The 16,983-nt window shown below is 39.0% G+C and overlaps 1 protein-coding gene across 8 annotated transcripts in view; it reads left to right on the forward strand.

The window, feature by feature from the left end:
• The window catches only part of BBS9 (Bardet-Biedl syndrome 9), a 304,742-nt gene that overhangs the window by 25,828 nt on the left and 261,931 nt on the right, over positions 1 to 16,983 (forward strand). For all 8 annotated transcript variants that reach the window (XM_054193653.1, XM_054193651.1, XM_054193652.1 and 5 more), the window contains 2 exons: positions 11,339 to 11,513; positions 15,646 to 15,730. In XM_054193653.1, coding sequence (XP_054049628.1) covers positions 11,339 to 11,513; positions 15,646 to 15,730 — 260 coding nt within the window. The remainder of the gene's footprint in view (positions 1 to 11,338; positions 11,514 to 15,645; positions 15,731 to 16,983) is intronic.

A 16,983-nucleotide genomic window follows, 5' to 3' on the forward strand; every position in this document is an offset into this window, starting at 1 on the left:
ACTGACCTTTACCTTTTTCTGTTATTTGTAGTATTACCAGATTACTATACTACCACTATGTATCAATTATATCTGAAGAATAGAAATTAACAACTAAACTGTATATTTTAGACAAGCTTAAACCCTGAAGGTTGTGGTCAGATGCTGTCTAAAAGATGACTTTCTCATTACCATTAGTATCACCAGAAGTACCTGAAATTTAATTCTATAACAAAATATGAGTTCTGTGTTAGTATGGGCACTCACTTCACAATTAAATGTCTTTTAATCTTATAGATCAAGCAGTATTTAGAACTTTTCAAAACAGTAGAATAGCAGCATGGCAAAATTTTAAACATAATTATTGTAATTTCTTGCTGACAAGTTATTTTACGCAGAGTTTTAATTTTGGGGTTTTTCTGGTTTTATCTGTATCTTCCTTAGAAAGAAAATATGGAAAATAAGAAGCCTTAAAGTACAAATGTATTCTACTACTGTGCCTTTAAAAAAGTTTTTTCAAGATGATATCTGTAATTTTTTTGGCTTCAGTGGAACTCTCTGGTATCTGAAACCTGAAGCTAGATGTTGAAAGTTAAGGTTCTGGAAATAGGGCATACAGCTGCAGACTTCCTGTAACACTCTGCTGATGGTAGGAAAATTCATAGGAAATGGTGAAAGGGGGGTTGAAGACATTCTATCCCCAGACTTACAGGGTTGTATTCTGGATAGAGGGTAAAATAGAAGTGGAACTGAACAGTTAGCTAATGTAAAATGTTGGGAGAGTTTTCGGTATGCCTTTGAATGCTGAATTCAAGCATATGTGATTTTGAGGCAACAGATGTAGAATAAATGTGGTCACATGGACACCTGGATTATGAAGCACTATTTTCTTTCAAGCCCAATAAAAATGCCACTAGTTATTTCTAGTAGACAATAACTACAATTTAAGATAACTATACCTAAGAGACTGTGGTGGCAACCAGTGGGCTAGCACCTTTACTAGTTATCAGTGTTTGTACAAGTTTCTCAGAGTACTTTTACTGGTTACTCATAATTTTATACAGGTGGCTAACTCATACTTTTTCTAGAGTGTATCAGCAGTGTGATAATAATGTCGGCAACTGTTACAAAGTGGAAGCTGGGTGTCATTGATAGCATACAAGGGCAAAACATCTCAAGTTTCTCTAGTGGTTTCCACTGTTTGCTGATGAGGAGTATGTGATATGACTAAATCCTGTGAAATTTCACAGCCTAGAGCAATAGATATCTACCATAGTGCCCTGGAATAGATGGGAGATGAAAGATAGAAAGCATTCTTTGAATGCCTTATTTGAATGATTCTTCTCTTGATTTCATCTAGTCCAGTCCCACTTCCCAAGAAGGTTCAGCTAGAAGTTGCCCAGAATTGTGTTCAGTTGTGTTTTGAATATTTCTATGGAATGACACTCCACAACCTTTCCGGACAATGGGTTCCAGTGTTTGGTGACCTTTGCAGGAAAAAAAAATAATCCTTTTTTATGTTCAGATAGAATTTAATGTGATATAGTTTGTTCCTGTAACTGTGTATAACAGAGAAGAGTCTATCTCCCTCTTGTTCATTCTCTCCCATTAGGTACTTAAGTGATACTTAGGTACTTAAGTGAACTGCATAGCCATCAATTCACAAACGCTTAAAAAAGTGGTGATGTTTTTGCAGCTTTAATTAGGAAAGTCATGGAATCATAGAATGGTTTGGATTGGAAGGGACCTTAAAGATAATCTTGTTCCAACTCCCCTGCCATGGGCAGGGACACCTCCCACTAGCCCAGGCTGCTCAAAGTCCCATCCAGTCTGGTCTTGGACACCTCCAGGGAAGGAGCATCCACAACTTCTCTGGGCAAACCTGTTCCAGTGTCTCACCACCCTCACAGTAAAGAATTTTGTCCTAATACCTAATCTAAGTCTACCCTCTTTCAGTTTAAAACTGTTACCTCTTGTCCTATTGCTCTGCTCCCTCCCTGATGAAGAGTCCCTCCCATCTTTCCTGTAGGTCCCCTTTAAGTACTGGAAGGCCACTAAGATCTCCCTGGAGCCTTGTCTTCTCCAGGCAGGAAAACCTCAACTCTTTGAGCCTGTCTTCATAGGAGAGGTACACCAGCCCTCTGATCATCTTTGTGGCCCTCCTCTGGACTTGCTCAAACTGGTCCGTGTTCTCCTTATGTTGTGGGCCCCAGAGCTGGATGTGATACTGCAGGTGGGGTCTCACAAGAGTGAAGTAGAGAGGGAGAGTCACCCCTTTATGTTAGTAATGTCATTGCAGTGTTCTTGGTTAGTACTTCAGAGACCCAGTATAAGCAGCAAAACAAATGTTCATTCTGACTAAGATTGGTAGTTGCTATAACCTCTTGAATACCACATATTTCAGGTGTAGAATGTCAGCTACAAGTTTATGAATAAATCAAACATATCTGGAATCTGTCCTATGACAAATATTTAAGAGGGTAAATGATTCTTAAAGACTTAATAAAGCTGCTTTATACAAATAATTTCAGAGGAAATATCCTAGTTATGTGCATTTAAAAGGTGTGTATATATGCATATCTAATGCATTTGTATATTGTAGAATATGTTTCTAATTTTCTAAACAATAAATTCTAAGACTGAACAGAAGCCCTAGACCCTGCTTCATAATTTAAACAGTATGTGTAGAAAATCATAGCTCTGAAACTTTTGGTCTGTTTAGAAAATGCTTTTGGAGATCTATGTCAAACCCATAATTCTCACAAAAATGATTGCATTTAGTCACAGGAAACATTTCTTCACTGACTTTTGCTGTTAGCACAAGCAAAGACTTTACATTTCCTAGAAGGATGTATGACTTTAATCTGTGAGGAGAAATAACTGGACTCCAGATGATCCAATGTGAATCAACAGAAGCCGTTTATTAAGCACAGATCATCATCTTTTATACCCTGTGTTGTAGCTGTACATGCCACTTGCTTATTTCTGATTAGCTAGCTACGCTGTCCACGCGCTGTCCATGCAGTTCATTCACAGATCAGATTGGTTACAAGAATTCACATAGTAAATTGCTTAGACATTAGCACAACATGTTTTCTACCTTCTCAGTTCTCATTTTTCCCATGTACTAATTCCATTTTCTACCACCTGTTTTGCTCTTAATCTAATCTCTCATAGTAGGGAGGCTGGCTCACGACCATTTTCTCTCAGACACATTCCTACAATACCCCCTTTTTCTTCTTGAGCCAGCCAGACCTTATGCATGGCATTTTCTATCACATCAGTCACTTTGCGGAGAACACACGAGGCTACCATAATCAATAATAATATAACCAACAATAGCATGAGCCCTTGTTTTAGTAAGTCTGATAACCATCCTGTTATACCCCGTGAGCTTAACCAGTCATCGAAACCGTTTTTAACCACTTTTAATTTGGACATGTTATCCTTCGGCTCCCGTAACTGCTTATGAATGGATGATAAGTGGTCAGAAAGGTTCATACAACACATACCTTCAAAATCTTCACATCCATGACCCTGAGCCAACAGCAGAAATCAATCATCACCCCTGTGGTGTCTCCACAAAAGTTCACTAGGGTCATGTTAAATGTTGGGTAAACTGAATTGAATCCTGCTGTATTAAAAGAAGCCGAAATACCAAGGGTTCTCAATTTTGTGCTCAGCTACAACTTCCAATCACAAGGATAAGCCTGACACTAATTCCCAGTGGCATCTTCAAATATCAGTACCCTTGCCCTTCTTTCTGTGCTGTAGATGACCGAACCTGTTGCTACAGTGACGTACTACTACCTGTTCCCACTAGTCCTCCGGAACCGACCAAACCTCTGGCAGTAGCACTGTGTAACAGCACTGTATGCCACACCCTGACCAATCCTTGTGAATGGTAGGCTTCCCTAATCTCCTGTCGCTCAGCCAGCTCGTGTTGAGGTGAACCTGACTCTGTACTCTATTGCAATAGCTGAACGAATTAAACCCATCACCTTACTTAGTTCTTTATTAAAACACACAGCACACCCTGTCACCTTACTTAACTCCTTATTAAAACACACAGCACACCGGAATTAAAATACACAGCACACCGGATTAAAAACACACAGCATACCCCGTCACTTTACCTAATTCCTTATTAAAATACACAGCACACTAGAATTAAAATACACAGCACACCGGATTTAAAACACACAGCACACCGGGCCGCAGCACATGGTCTTTCAAACCACCACCAGCCTCAACAATCCTCACAAGGATCTGTGGGTCACAGTTCCACACCTAGGGCACTGCACTTCTTCAGCCCTCATCGTCGTTGTTGGTATTGTGGGGTAACTCATTTGAATCCGTCTGCTCAAACCAGGGCTTTATCCACTTGGCTGGTACCCATCTGGTTCCGGCATCTGTAACGACACAGGCATATCCTCGACCCCAGGTTAATAGTCTACACGGTCCTTCCCACTTCCCTGTCACGCTGTTTTTAACTGCTACCATGCCATTTTCCTGCCTAAAATCTCCCAGGTCTCTCTGCAGGCCTGCGCCGTGCCGCACGATTGGAGGTACAAGGCGGTGTTGAGGAAGGCGTAGGAAGTTCAGGACGTAAACGGCTTTGTTCAGTCGATCTACAGGACTCAGCCCTTGCTCTCCCCCTTTTTGTTTTTGAAGCAAATTTTTTAAAGACTGGTTCATGCGTTCCACTATGGCTTGACCCGTTGGAGAATGTGGTGTGCCAGTCACATGTGTAATGCCACACAGCTGTAGACATACCTCTTTTGAATGGGCTACATACCCTGGGCCATTATCAGTCTTTATCACACGCGGTACACCTAAGGCTGCAAACGCGCATCGCAGATGCTTTCGTACATGTTTACTAGATTCACCAGTCTGCGCAGTTGCCCAAATTGCAGTTGAATAACAGTCTACACTCAGGTGTATAAATTTCAGTTTTCCAAATTCTGACACATGGGTTACATCAGTCTGCCAGAACTCCAAAGGTCCATGCCCTCGGGGACTGACACCTGGGTTGAAGTTAGGTATAAATGGTTGACAATCAGCACAAGTTCACACAATATCATGTGCTTGTTGTTGTGTTAAAGAAAAGCTTCCTCAATGCCTTCGCATTTTGATGAAAAAAAAATCATGTGACATTTCAGCTTGCTGCATAATGTTCGGAGTTGTTACCAACAGTGTGATAATCCGCAACTGTGTTTCCCTCAGTTAAAGGACCAAGTAAACAGCTATGAGAGCGTATGTGGACAATAAAATAACGAAACTGTCTTTTTCATAAAAGTAATATTAATTGCAGGAAGAGACTGAATAACAATTGGTTCTCTACTTGTTTTACAAATGCTCCTTCAAGTCTTTGAACAATACCAGTAACATATTGAGATTCAGCCTACATTTAACAGTTCCTGCTGAAATAAGTCAAAAGCCTTTACTGTGTCCCTGAACCATCTACAAACACTGTACAGGTGCCATCAAGAGGCTTTGGTGCTAGCAGGATGCGCGGCTGTAAAGGAATTTGTGAAAGTGACTGTAATAGTCTGTGCTAGGGGAAAGAGTAATTTATTTGCCCAATATAATGTACTAAGGAGGTTAAGACTTTGTGATAACCAAGGGTCAAGGTCATCCTTTTTGATGGGGACACGTATGTGGCTTGGATCCATTCCAGAAAGCTGGTGACAGCACAAATGACCCTGGAAAAACAATCTTGGTAACATTTCAGTCATCATAGTTACTGGTTTTTCAAAGGTATGTGGGAAAAATACCCACCCTAATGCAGTCAGGCTCTTTGGGAGTGCATCATCCCACTGTCCTAACAGGGCATAAAGTTGAAATTCTTGTAGGAAGGTGTTCAATGTGTCTTGCAGCAGTAGTAGACTATATCTTATCTTTCAACGTGCTGTAATGCCTTCGGAGCTGCTGGGGTTAATGAACATAGAATTTAAGGGGGGGCGGGGGGGCGGGGGCAGACACAGTGCTTCAGGGCATCCCCTGTATCTTCAAAGTGTGCTCATGTCTCTCTCCCCCTCTCTGACCCGAGACAGCCCCCCTATATCCTGCACTGCATTGAGTGGAGAAGTACAGGCTAGAGTCGCTGCATGCATGGCCAGTGCATGCAGCAAGTCCCACCAGACTCTCCTGCACTGGATCGAGTAGAAAAGCACAGGCCAGAGTCGCTGCACGCGTGGCCAGCGTATGCAGCGAGTCTCACCAAACTCATGATCCAGCTTTGCTAACAGCAGCTGTCTGATACGTGACTACATTGTTGTAATCCCCTCTTGTTATCTTCTTCTGTGAAGGTCAGGTTCTCATGGATACACACATAGTTTTTAGAGCAACATATTCTACAACTCGTACAAGGGTACGATGCAAAGCGGCATTTACAGCTGATCGTATAATGCTTATTAAACACAGCAAACAGCATACTAAACATAACAGACAAATTCCTTCCACATAGGCAATGAGTATAATTTGCTTCAACCAAGCCCACCCCCAAGTCCATCCAGCAAAAAGATTTTCAAAAGTGGTCTCCACAAGTTGCTGGTTCGGTCGGTGCAGTTCCTGCAGCTGGGCATGGATGGATTTGGAGTGGTCACTTAGATTCATACAATACAGTCCTTTAAAATCTTGACAACCATGTCTGTGAGCTGAAAGCAAAAAATCAGTAGCGGTTCTGTTTTGCAACATCACATATCGAATACTATCTACATCTAGCAATAACTCAGAAATAGCGGTACTAGTAGCATTGTTAAACTTATCCTTGGCAGCAAGAGAGTCCTTGTTATCACGAATCCTTGGCAGCAAAAGAGTCCTTGTTAGCAAGAGCGCATGTGGACTCCCTGTTCTTGCTGGTACTGTGCTTTGATCTTCTTCCACAACAGGCCAAGATTCTCAAGCAGCTAGATAAGGTTTCTGTGAGTCCATTACAGGCTTATGTCATTCAAATGTTTTTCTTGCCAGCACCCAAGACTGAATAACAATTGGTGTGATATATGTGTTTTCCAGCACCCAGGTGCGAGTCCCTTGAGTGTATTTACAATCCTCCTCGCCGATCTTCCGTTGCTTTCCCATATTCCACCCCCTTGCTCAAGAGACCGCTTCTGCTGGGGTTCATTTTAGTCTCGCAGGGTATAACACAGAGCAATCTACTAAGGCATGCAATAACATAGACACATATAGGAAAAAACCAAAAACATATCTCTATGGTACTGCTTTGAATCAGGTGTCCTATTTCTCTTTTTCTGATGCTTTCTCGTAATGCGTATGGCATACTTTTGTGCTAACGTGGCACATTTCCCATCTAATTGTTCCTGTTTGGTTTCTTTTTTTTTCTTTTTTTTCTCTTTTTTTCTCTTTTTTTCTCTTTTTCATTTTTTCTTTTTTTCTTTCTCTTTTTTTTCTTTTTTTTCTCTTTTTTTCTCTTTTTTTCTCTTTTTCATTTTTTCTTTTTTTCTTTCTCTTTTTTTTTCTTTTTTTTTTTTCCCGTCACTTACGACTGACATAAAAGTCTGCCTTTGCAACAAGAGCTCAGTTTCTCATTTTTCCTTAAGTTTCTCATTTTCATACAGAGCATCCTATAGATTTTGGCTCAGCTCCTTTTCCCAATCAACCATGATCTTATAGACAAACAACAAACAACCAGCGATACGCCCTGCACGGGCGAGCCGTTCCCGAGAGTGTAAATGTGTCGGCTTGTGAAAACTCCCCCAGTATTTCAGGACTTCCATCGTTTCTACAGCCCATCCTGGTTTATCTGCCTGGGGCGCGCTCGCCTTACATCTAAACATTGTGTATATACAAACTTCTTCACTTGACGGAGTGTCAGCCCTAGATGCATACGAGAACAGTACCACACTGGGCAGAACACCTGCTCAAGTGGAGTCACCTAACGACACTGCACACAACAAAAGCAAACAGTAGCACAGATGCTGATCAGCAGGTATAAGCTGGCGCCCACACACACTTACACAGCAGACTATAAAACCAGCACTTCTATCTCAGGGAGACGACTGGGGAGGGGAGGGGGTGAGGTGGGCAATGGCAGGAGCAAACAGCTCCAGCTCTGTCCTGCTCTGCTAACATTCTGCCTCCTCCATTGGCCTCAGGTGGAGCAGAGGGGATCAGCAGGGGATCATCCCAGACCTTCGGACCTGGCCTGTTCGATCCCCCTCCCGTGGGTTGTAATGCTGCAAAAGCCCCGGCTGCCGTGGCTTGCTCCGCCTTCATATCTTGTAAGGTCGATAACACCAACCACCATGTCGTCGCTAACAGTGATGCCTCTTTGTCTCCTTTACTTATCATTTCCCACAGTTTTTTCCCAACAGCCTCCCATATTTCTGATTTAAAAGCTGTCTGGGGCTCTGGTGCGAATCCGTTCTCTGCACTAGGTTAACAACCTTCGGAGCATACGCTCATCGTATTTCACCCCTCTCTTAGAGAGGATATGCAGGAGAAGTCTTAATACGGCCCCTTCTTCTTTTATTACTTGTTGCCCCATCTCCTGCCCCGGCTGCTCACCTCTCTCTGGGTGTCCGTGGCCACGTCATCTGTTTCCTCTATTCCGGATTGCTGCCCAATCCGCCCGGTCTCAGTCCAGCTGAGCCGTCCTCCAGCCGGTGGATCTCCTTCTGGGTCTTCCGCCCCTCGCATTCCGTTGCTCAAGCCAAGCGCCGATCGGTATCACGTCGGGGTCACCATCCGAGGAGAAATAACTGGACTCCAGACGATCCAATGTGAATCAACAGAAGCCGTTTATTAAGCACAGATCATCATCTTTTATACCCTGTGTTGTAGCTGTACATGCCACTTGCTTATTTCTGATTAGCTAGTTACACTGTCCACGCGCTGTCCGTGCAGTTCATTCACAGATCAGATTGGTTACAAGAATTCACATAGTAAATTGCTTAGACATTAGCACAACATGTTTTCTACCTTCTCAGTTCTCATTTTTCCCATGTACTAATTCCATTTTCTACCACCTGTTTTGCTCTTAATCTAATCTCTCATAGTAGGGAGGCTGGCTCACATGACCATTTTCTCTCAGACACATTCCTACAAATCTGCACATAGAAGAGGAAACATTTAAAATGTTTCAAGTTTCCAGTGTAGTGGTATAAACTTCAGGATGTTATAGATTAAACTTTTGAGACTTAAATCGTCAAATTGAAGTTGCTAGTGACAAGTGGTCACTGGTTTAATGATCTGCTATAAAGATGATATATTTAAATTTTCTCACTTGCAGTAGTAGAAAAAAAACTCAGAGATATTGCTTTGACTTCAGTATCAGTCAAAATCTCAGACTACTTTTGAACAGTACTTTAATGGTTTCCATGTTTAATTGCTTTTGTGTAACATGTTAGTTTATTAGTACAGATTCTGACATTTTTCAGCTTAGGAAGATGAGTTTTCATCGTTTCTCAGCTCAGTTTCTTTTTGAAGCCACCGAGGATTTTTGATTAATGGGGTACTACTCTCATGTTTAATAACGAATAAGGGATTTTTCTGATGCTGAATAAAATTCTTTTCTATGTTTTAGTTTATGAATTTGTAATTTGCTAAAGCAAAATTTTAATGTTTGATATTGTCAATTAATATTACTCTCAAAATGTATGCACTTTAGGAGTTTTCAAACAGACAAAACCAACAATACTCCATTAAATAAGAATGACCTTTAAGGTTTTCAGAAAAGGTCTATGTAGAACGTAAGGGAAGAAACAGCTGTCGTGATTAAGTGCTTGAAAATTGCCATCAGTGTTCCTGAAATTCCACTCTTGAAATTGTTTTGCAGTTCTATCTATTTAATCACTGGTGTGAAGGATTGAAATATTTTTACTTTTTCCACTAGTGACTAAGAGATTCAACTTTGCCTCTACTAAATGAACAGCATGAATTACACTTCCAAATGTCCTTCCTATCTAATGGTTGATATTTGCAACAGGGTTTATAGAACACGTAGTGAATTATGTGCAGAATCTGGAAAGAATGATGGGAGAAGTTGATTTTTGGAAAATGGTAAAAGCTGAAAAAGGGATGAGGGAGGGCAAGTGGAAAGGACCCAGCTGCTTTACCTTCCTTTTGTGTTTTTTTTTTTCTGTTACTACCCTAAGCTAAATTTTTATTATATGTTTTAATCATGAGGACAAGTAATGTGATGTACTACTGACTTGTTCCACTACTATTTATTTTTAAGTAATTAAGTTTCTTTGAAGAATCACAGTGGAGATAAACAATACTATATATTTGTTGCTTTTTCAGATAGTGAATGTTTCTTTGACTTTTGTTACCTTTAAGTGTAAGAATGAAGTTTTAGTCTATTTTAGTTTTGCTTCACCTTCCTATCTTAGAAAACAGTTCTTAAAGGACTAAGGATGGAGCTTAGTGAACAGACAATTTGTTTGTAGAACGCATGTAGAATAATTCCTGAGGCACAACGGGGTATTTTAATGGATATGAATAGACATTTTGAATTGCAAGTATTTCATGTTGTGTTTGCAAGAATAGGGGCTTATCTCTTAATTCAGGAGAGATGCTTCTATCAACTTCAGAAGGTATTGGTCTTACTGGTATAGCGCTCTCTTTGAATGCATGCAAAATATTGTTTGTTTGAATTGTTATTCTTGCATATGAAATGCAAACTGTGTAATCGGCTTCTAATCTCAGAAGTTTTCAAAGTGAGACTTTGAATTTAGATCTGTGTACTTGAGGCACGAAAAGTCACGTCTTGAGGCTGCTGAATGATGGACGGGGCTTGAAGTAAATCACTCCAAGCTGAATTTTATTTGATTTTTTTTTTAGTCTTGTTGGTAACACTGAGTGGACCTGTTCTGTTTCTTCATTCCTTGAAGACAGAAAATGTGAATACAAAGTGTGGAAAACATTACCGTTGTATTATTTTCACAACAGTACATATTTGTAGGACTTTCTGTTAGGTTAAGTAGACTTGAAAGAGTAGAGTAGGTTATTTTTAAACCGCAGTTGTTATGACTGCTTGTAAGGTGTAGAGGCATTTAAGAACCAGAATAATTTGGGGTTTTGGGAGTACTGAAACTGTAATAGTTATATCTTTAGAAATTTTGGGTTGAAATAAAATACGTAACTCTTTTTTGCTCTTAATATATTGAGTGTTATTCCCCCAAAATCTAGTTTATTTTGCTAAGTAAACTTTTTATTGAGGTTGGAATATTTAGTGTTCTTTCTCATAGTAGACAGTCATGTAAATTAAAATGAATCTTATTTTTGTTAGGATTAGTTATGATTACTCTTTTAATTTACTAACAATTTTAGGATTAAAACTATATAAATAACATTGCTTTGTTTCTGTTGTATTTCTTTCTTTTGCTTTCCTTAGGTCGAGATTTGATATGCATACAGTCCATGGATGGGATGCTTATGTTATTTGAACAGGAAAGCTATGCTTTTGGCCGTTTTTTGCCTGGTTTTCTTCTGCCTGGTCCCTTGACTTACAGCTCTCGGACGGATTCTTTCATTACAGTGTCTTCTTGTCGACAAGTTGAGAGTTACAAGTATGTGTTCATGTTCAGTAATTAAAGCATATTTTGGTGCTATCATTTAGTAAGTAAACAAATTAGAAGTAATCATGCCTAATTTTTATTCCCTTTACTAATGTTGTATCCTAAAGCAGGTGATAGGTAGTTGCAGGAAAGAAGAATAATAAATTTTTTTATGTTGAGTGATTACTGTCTCTGTATAGTCATAGAAGAAAGCGCACTGTGTTTCCTGAAGATTTTATAGTCCTATTTTATGTGTATAAGTGTGTTAGGTTTACTAGCTTATCAAGGCACACCATGTTGTCCTGCAAGTGCCAGGTTTTTCCCTGCTTCAGTTCAGTCTAATCTGTGCTTTCAGTGTTGTCTGCACTATACTGCTTGAACAAGATATTCTTTTCAGTTGTTTCAACGGGATTTTTATTTTGATGCAAATAGGTGTTAGTCTGATGAATCTGTTCACTTTTCAGAAAAGATTTGAGATGGGGCTTTGGCTTTTGTTATCAAAGGATCCTCTCAAAGGAATGAGGTCTGGTGGGGAGATATGGAATCCACCCGAAAAAGCAGCAGAGGAGGCTCATTAACCCCCTTGGCTGCTAGACTGAGGGATAGGTGCTAAATCCAGCATGTAAGTGATGGTATAGGGTATAAGGGTGGCATGCACAAAGGGGGATGCTCTCATCCTACCTTAGAGGAAGTGGGGTGAGTGAGGGCCCATATTAAGTGTGTATTTGCAAGCACCTACAGCCTTGGCAACAAAGAGGAAGTAGTAGAAGTTGTGTGTGCAGTTAGAGATGTGACAGGGTAGCTTGCATGACTAAGGTGCTAAAATGGAGGACTCCAGTCTTTTGGGGAAGGAGAGACAGACAATGGGGATGTGTGTTCACCATGGAGAAGCAGCTTGAATACATGGTGCTCTCTTACAGAACCACCATGTTGAGAGTTTATCAAGCATCTATCTGTTTGGAATCAGATGGATGCTTGGGGAAGGGGATGTTGTGGTGAATGTCTGCTATGAAGCCTTTTTTAAACAGAAAGTTTCCCAATTGCAGGCCCTTGTTCTCATGGAGGACTAATGACTGCTGGGAGGGCAACATAATGGACTTCAGCAATATGGAAGGTTTCTGAGGTGCATTAGGGAAAACTTTTTTGATGAAGGCACTAGGCAGCCTGGCTAGGGAAGATGCTTTACTGAAGCCACAACTCAGAAGAAAAAAAACGTTTGAAGAAGTAAGTCAACATACGCCATTGAGCGTTGCAGACATTGGCTGCAGTGACCATGAGATGTTCTAGATTAAGATCCTGAGAGAAGTGAGAAAGATAAGCAGTGGACTGTAGATTTCAAGAGAACAGACTTGGGCTTGTTCAAGGAACTGGTAGGCAGGATCCTGTGAGAGGCTGCCCTGAAGGCCAAAAAGGGCTCATGAGAGCTGATGAATCTTCATGGATAACCCTCTCAAAAACCGAGAGCTTCAGTGTTCAAGAAAATAAGTAGTGGCAGAAGGCAGCTTGACTGGACAGTAGCTTCTGACTGAGTTCAAATGGAGAAAAGGAGATGTGTGAGATGAAAGTTAAAATGGACTACTAAGGAGAAATAGAAAATGTCTTCATCCTGGGCAATAAGACAGAATGTATGTATGTCCTGAAATTCAAGGATGATGCCAAATTAGGCTAATAGGAAGCTGATTAGGAAGGGGCTAATATAAAGAGTGTAGGGCCACCATTCAGAGGAATCTCATCAAGCTGGAGTATTAGGCTGACAAATACTTTAAGGATTTTTTTCAGTGGCGATCATATTAAAGAAAGTAAGCATGCTACTTTTTACAGGTTATGCCTTTGGAATCTAATCTGGGGAATGGTAATGCTTTGTCACATTACTGTGCTCTATCACCTGAATTTTCAAGCAGCACTCTTTTTATTATGCTACTTAAGCTTGATCAGATGGTTTTTAAATTCTGGATGTTGCGTGAGCAGCTTATAGACATTGTGTATTTTTTTCTTATTTCAGAAGAAGATATATGTGTTGCAAGTGAAAGTAATCAATAGAAAAATTTGTATTTTTCTTAAATAAATTGGAATAGAATTTATTAATATTGGTAAGGAATAAAGAAATACTAATTTTAAAGAAAAAATCTCATACATTTTCATTATGTTTAGATTCTTGACTTTTACAACAAATGTGGCTATAATTTTTCCTCAGTCTGTCACTGATTCACAAGTGTGCTGTCTGTATTGTAGGAAGGTGAACTTTTAAAGGAATTCTCACTTGGATTCTGGTTATTGGTCTTTAATAGCAAGTGTTAAGACACTGGTGCTAATTTCTAGTGTGTTTCTGAACTGTTAGGACATTAGAGTTAAGTAGTCCTTCTAAAGTGAAGGAAAGGACAGAAGAGGTTACTTTTATAGTTGTATTAAACATGCTTTTTTTATTACAGTAAATGAAAAATATGGCAGTACTGTCTAGTGTTTTTAGCAGAAAAAGTTGCCAAATTTCAGATTATCTGTCTTCCTACAGCTCATACAGACCAATGCCTTAATTTGAAAGCAATATTTCTTGTGTTGATTCTGAATTCTTTCAAGATCTAAAAGCAAAATGTATTTAATTTAAACGATTGTATACTTGATGTGATAGCTGAATTGAAAGTTTGTGTTGGTCATCTGTAGCTGGAGTTTTTTGTGATGAAAGACTTGTATGCAGGTAGTTGGTACTTAAATGTCAATACATATTGCTGTTCAGTGGGTGTTCGGTATGAAAGCTATGTATTAGTCCCTGATCAGCTAATATAATGTTAATGTGCTAGCCAAGACTATCAATAAAATACGGTGAAAAGAGAAAGTTTTATTAGGTCCGAACTTGCAGTTTCTCATAGGTGTTAAACTGCAAGAGGGAAGCGAATTTGTTCATATAGAGGGCACTTACAGACATAATAATTGTACTAAAAGCAGCTTATTTAGTGTTTTTAACTAGGCCATAGCATTCACCTTAAGCAATTAAATTGCTTACTCCAAGTACGTAGTTTACTTGTGCAAGTAAAATAATTTTAGAAACTAAAATCCATCAGTAGCGAGCACCACAATACATGCATCTGAAATGTGAGGGCTGCTGGTGTTGTCATTTAAAATCTGTAACTTTGACATACAAAAATATGTACTTGTATGTGTTAGACTTGAATTGGAACATACAGAATTGTGTTGGTTTGAGTTTAGGAGCTGATGGCACTCCATGACTTCTAGAATTGAATGCTATCTTTTGGATAAGTTAGGGGTTTTGGGTGGGGATTTTTTGGTGGTGTTTTTTTTGTTGTTTTGTTTGTTAGTTTATTTCACTTTTGTAGGAAACTTCAGTATCTTGTGGATTACCTAGTGTGCATATGTTGGAAATAGGGTAGTTCAGTAAGTTAGCACACCAGCATAAATTCAGGAAAGAAATAGTTACAGAAAAGTCAGTGAGAGGACACGCTGAACACTGAGGATTACATAGGCGTAAATGAGGACAGATAGATGTGTGGAGCTTTTATGGCAGTTGACATCTTTTGTTCTAATGTCTTCATTGCCAGTTTTTCTTGGTATGGTTGGTTGGCAGCTACAAAATAATAAAAAATAACCTAGATCCACAAACCTCCCAACTTTTGCTAGATGTGTCACCTGCTGATGCTGCTTTACTGTTATCTCTTCGTTTGGAACCACTTAGTTTACCTAATGCATGTGCTTAAGAATGATATATCAGCTTTTATTTCAGGGTAGTTTAGGAGGCTTTTTTTAAAGCTTAATAAGAGCAAAAAAATGTATTTTTTATTAGGATCCTAATTTCAAAATTTGAAAATATGTTGGTTTCTTACTTCTGTCTTCTTTGTGGTCTAGATTTCTATCCTCTAGTATATTTAGCTGTTGAATTTATTTTAACACCAGAAAAAATCTGAATAGAAATGTTTGTTTTAATTTCTGCCTTTACGCTTAGCTGTTATCCTACAGTGATATTTATTTTAACATCTTTGCTGATGATATATGTATTGCAGTAGGCTTTCTAACAATCCTTTTAGACTGTGTATGTATACTGATAATTTAATAATTATATTTTATTTTTTACTTAATGTAAGAGTATTAACTACAAAGATGTATTTTATTTTTTTTTTTAATCTTCCTATAACAGATACCAAATGCTGGCATTTGCAACAGATGCTGATGAAAGACAAGAAACAGAACAGCAAAAACTTAGTTCTGGAAAAAGAGTTGCGGTAAAACCTGTTTATTTTACATAACCTGTATGGTACACTGCATACATGTTAAATAGACCAATGCTAAGTGACGAATGGAAACATTGTCTGCTGACAAAGGATCTGATCCAATTACCATTAAAGGCAATGGAAAGACTTCAGTAGATTTCTGTTAAGGTTTCTTGGGGCCTCAGTTGTTTAAGGTTGGGCCTTAAAACTCACTGTTGTTCTAAGGAGAGGAAAAAAAAAAGAGAGAACTCTGTACTGGAAATAATTATTTCAAAGGCAGTCTTTGCAATACAGAACCTAAACTGTAGTAAAATAGATAAATAGGTACACCTGAAATATTGCTCATATTTTTAAGTCTTTGTGTCTTTGTATTGGACTTAAAAAAAATAACATTCTACTTGGGGAATCCTTTGTACTTAGAGAGAACTCGGCAGTGAAAAAATGTCTCCATAAATAGTCAGCATCCTGGACTCTCTTTGTCAAAAACCTGTGGATTTGATGGTCTTCAGGAGGTCCCTGTGCCTAAGTTGTTTAATATTTGAGCTGCCTCCTATTAAGAGGAGGGGAATTTCATTATGAGTCCTGCAGTAGAATGTCTGCTAAATATGCTGCATAAAATGCTAGGTTCAGCGTCTTTCAGGTATGACAGTAAAATATTGGGAGAGCATCTTCCTTCCAGTGTCTAACTGTAGAATTTTTTCAAACTGTAAGTCAGTCAGAATCCTATGTGTTGAATTAGGAGAAGACATAGGTTTTTAAATAAAAAAAATTGGAAGCTTCATCAGATATGCTGCAAATTAAATACATTTTTTTTAAACCTAAAATGAGAAGCGTACATGGAGACAAATGTAATAAGACTGGCTTTTTTTTTTCCCCTTTGACTTTTAAGATAGCACTTCCAGTTTCATGTATCAGATATGCCAGTATGTTTACTAACACATTCTGTGTTCTTTAAGCAAAATGGTTAATGCTGTTCATATAGAAAGTGCTGAGATTTGAACTTTGATATTTTTTGACTTCAGAAATTCTGAATTTCTGCTTAACCAGCTTGGCAGCAGTCAAAAACAATTTTTGCAGGTGTGAATTAGTTTAAATTCCTCAGAGGAGCTGAAATAACAAACCAATGAAATGTATCAAAAAGCAGTACTATTGTGTAAAGATGTAAGGATATAGGCACGGTGGGATGGAAGTAGTTGCTTATTATATCAATGTACGTAGTTGGAAAAGTAGACAAACTGTCATATACATGTTCTTCAGAATGAAGG

Source organism: Rissa tridactyla, chromosome 2, assembly GCF_028500815.1.
Source record: "Rissa tridactyla isolate bRisTri1 chromosome 2, bRisTri1.patW.cur.20221130, whole genome shotgun sequence".
Taxonomy (NCBI): Eukaryota; Metazoa; Chordata; class Aves; order Charadriiformes; family Laridae; genus Rissa; species Rissa tridactyla.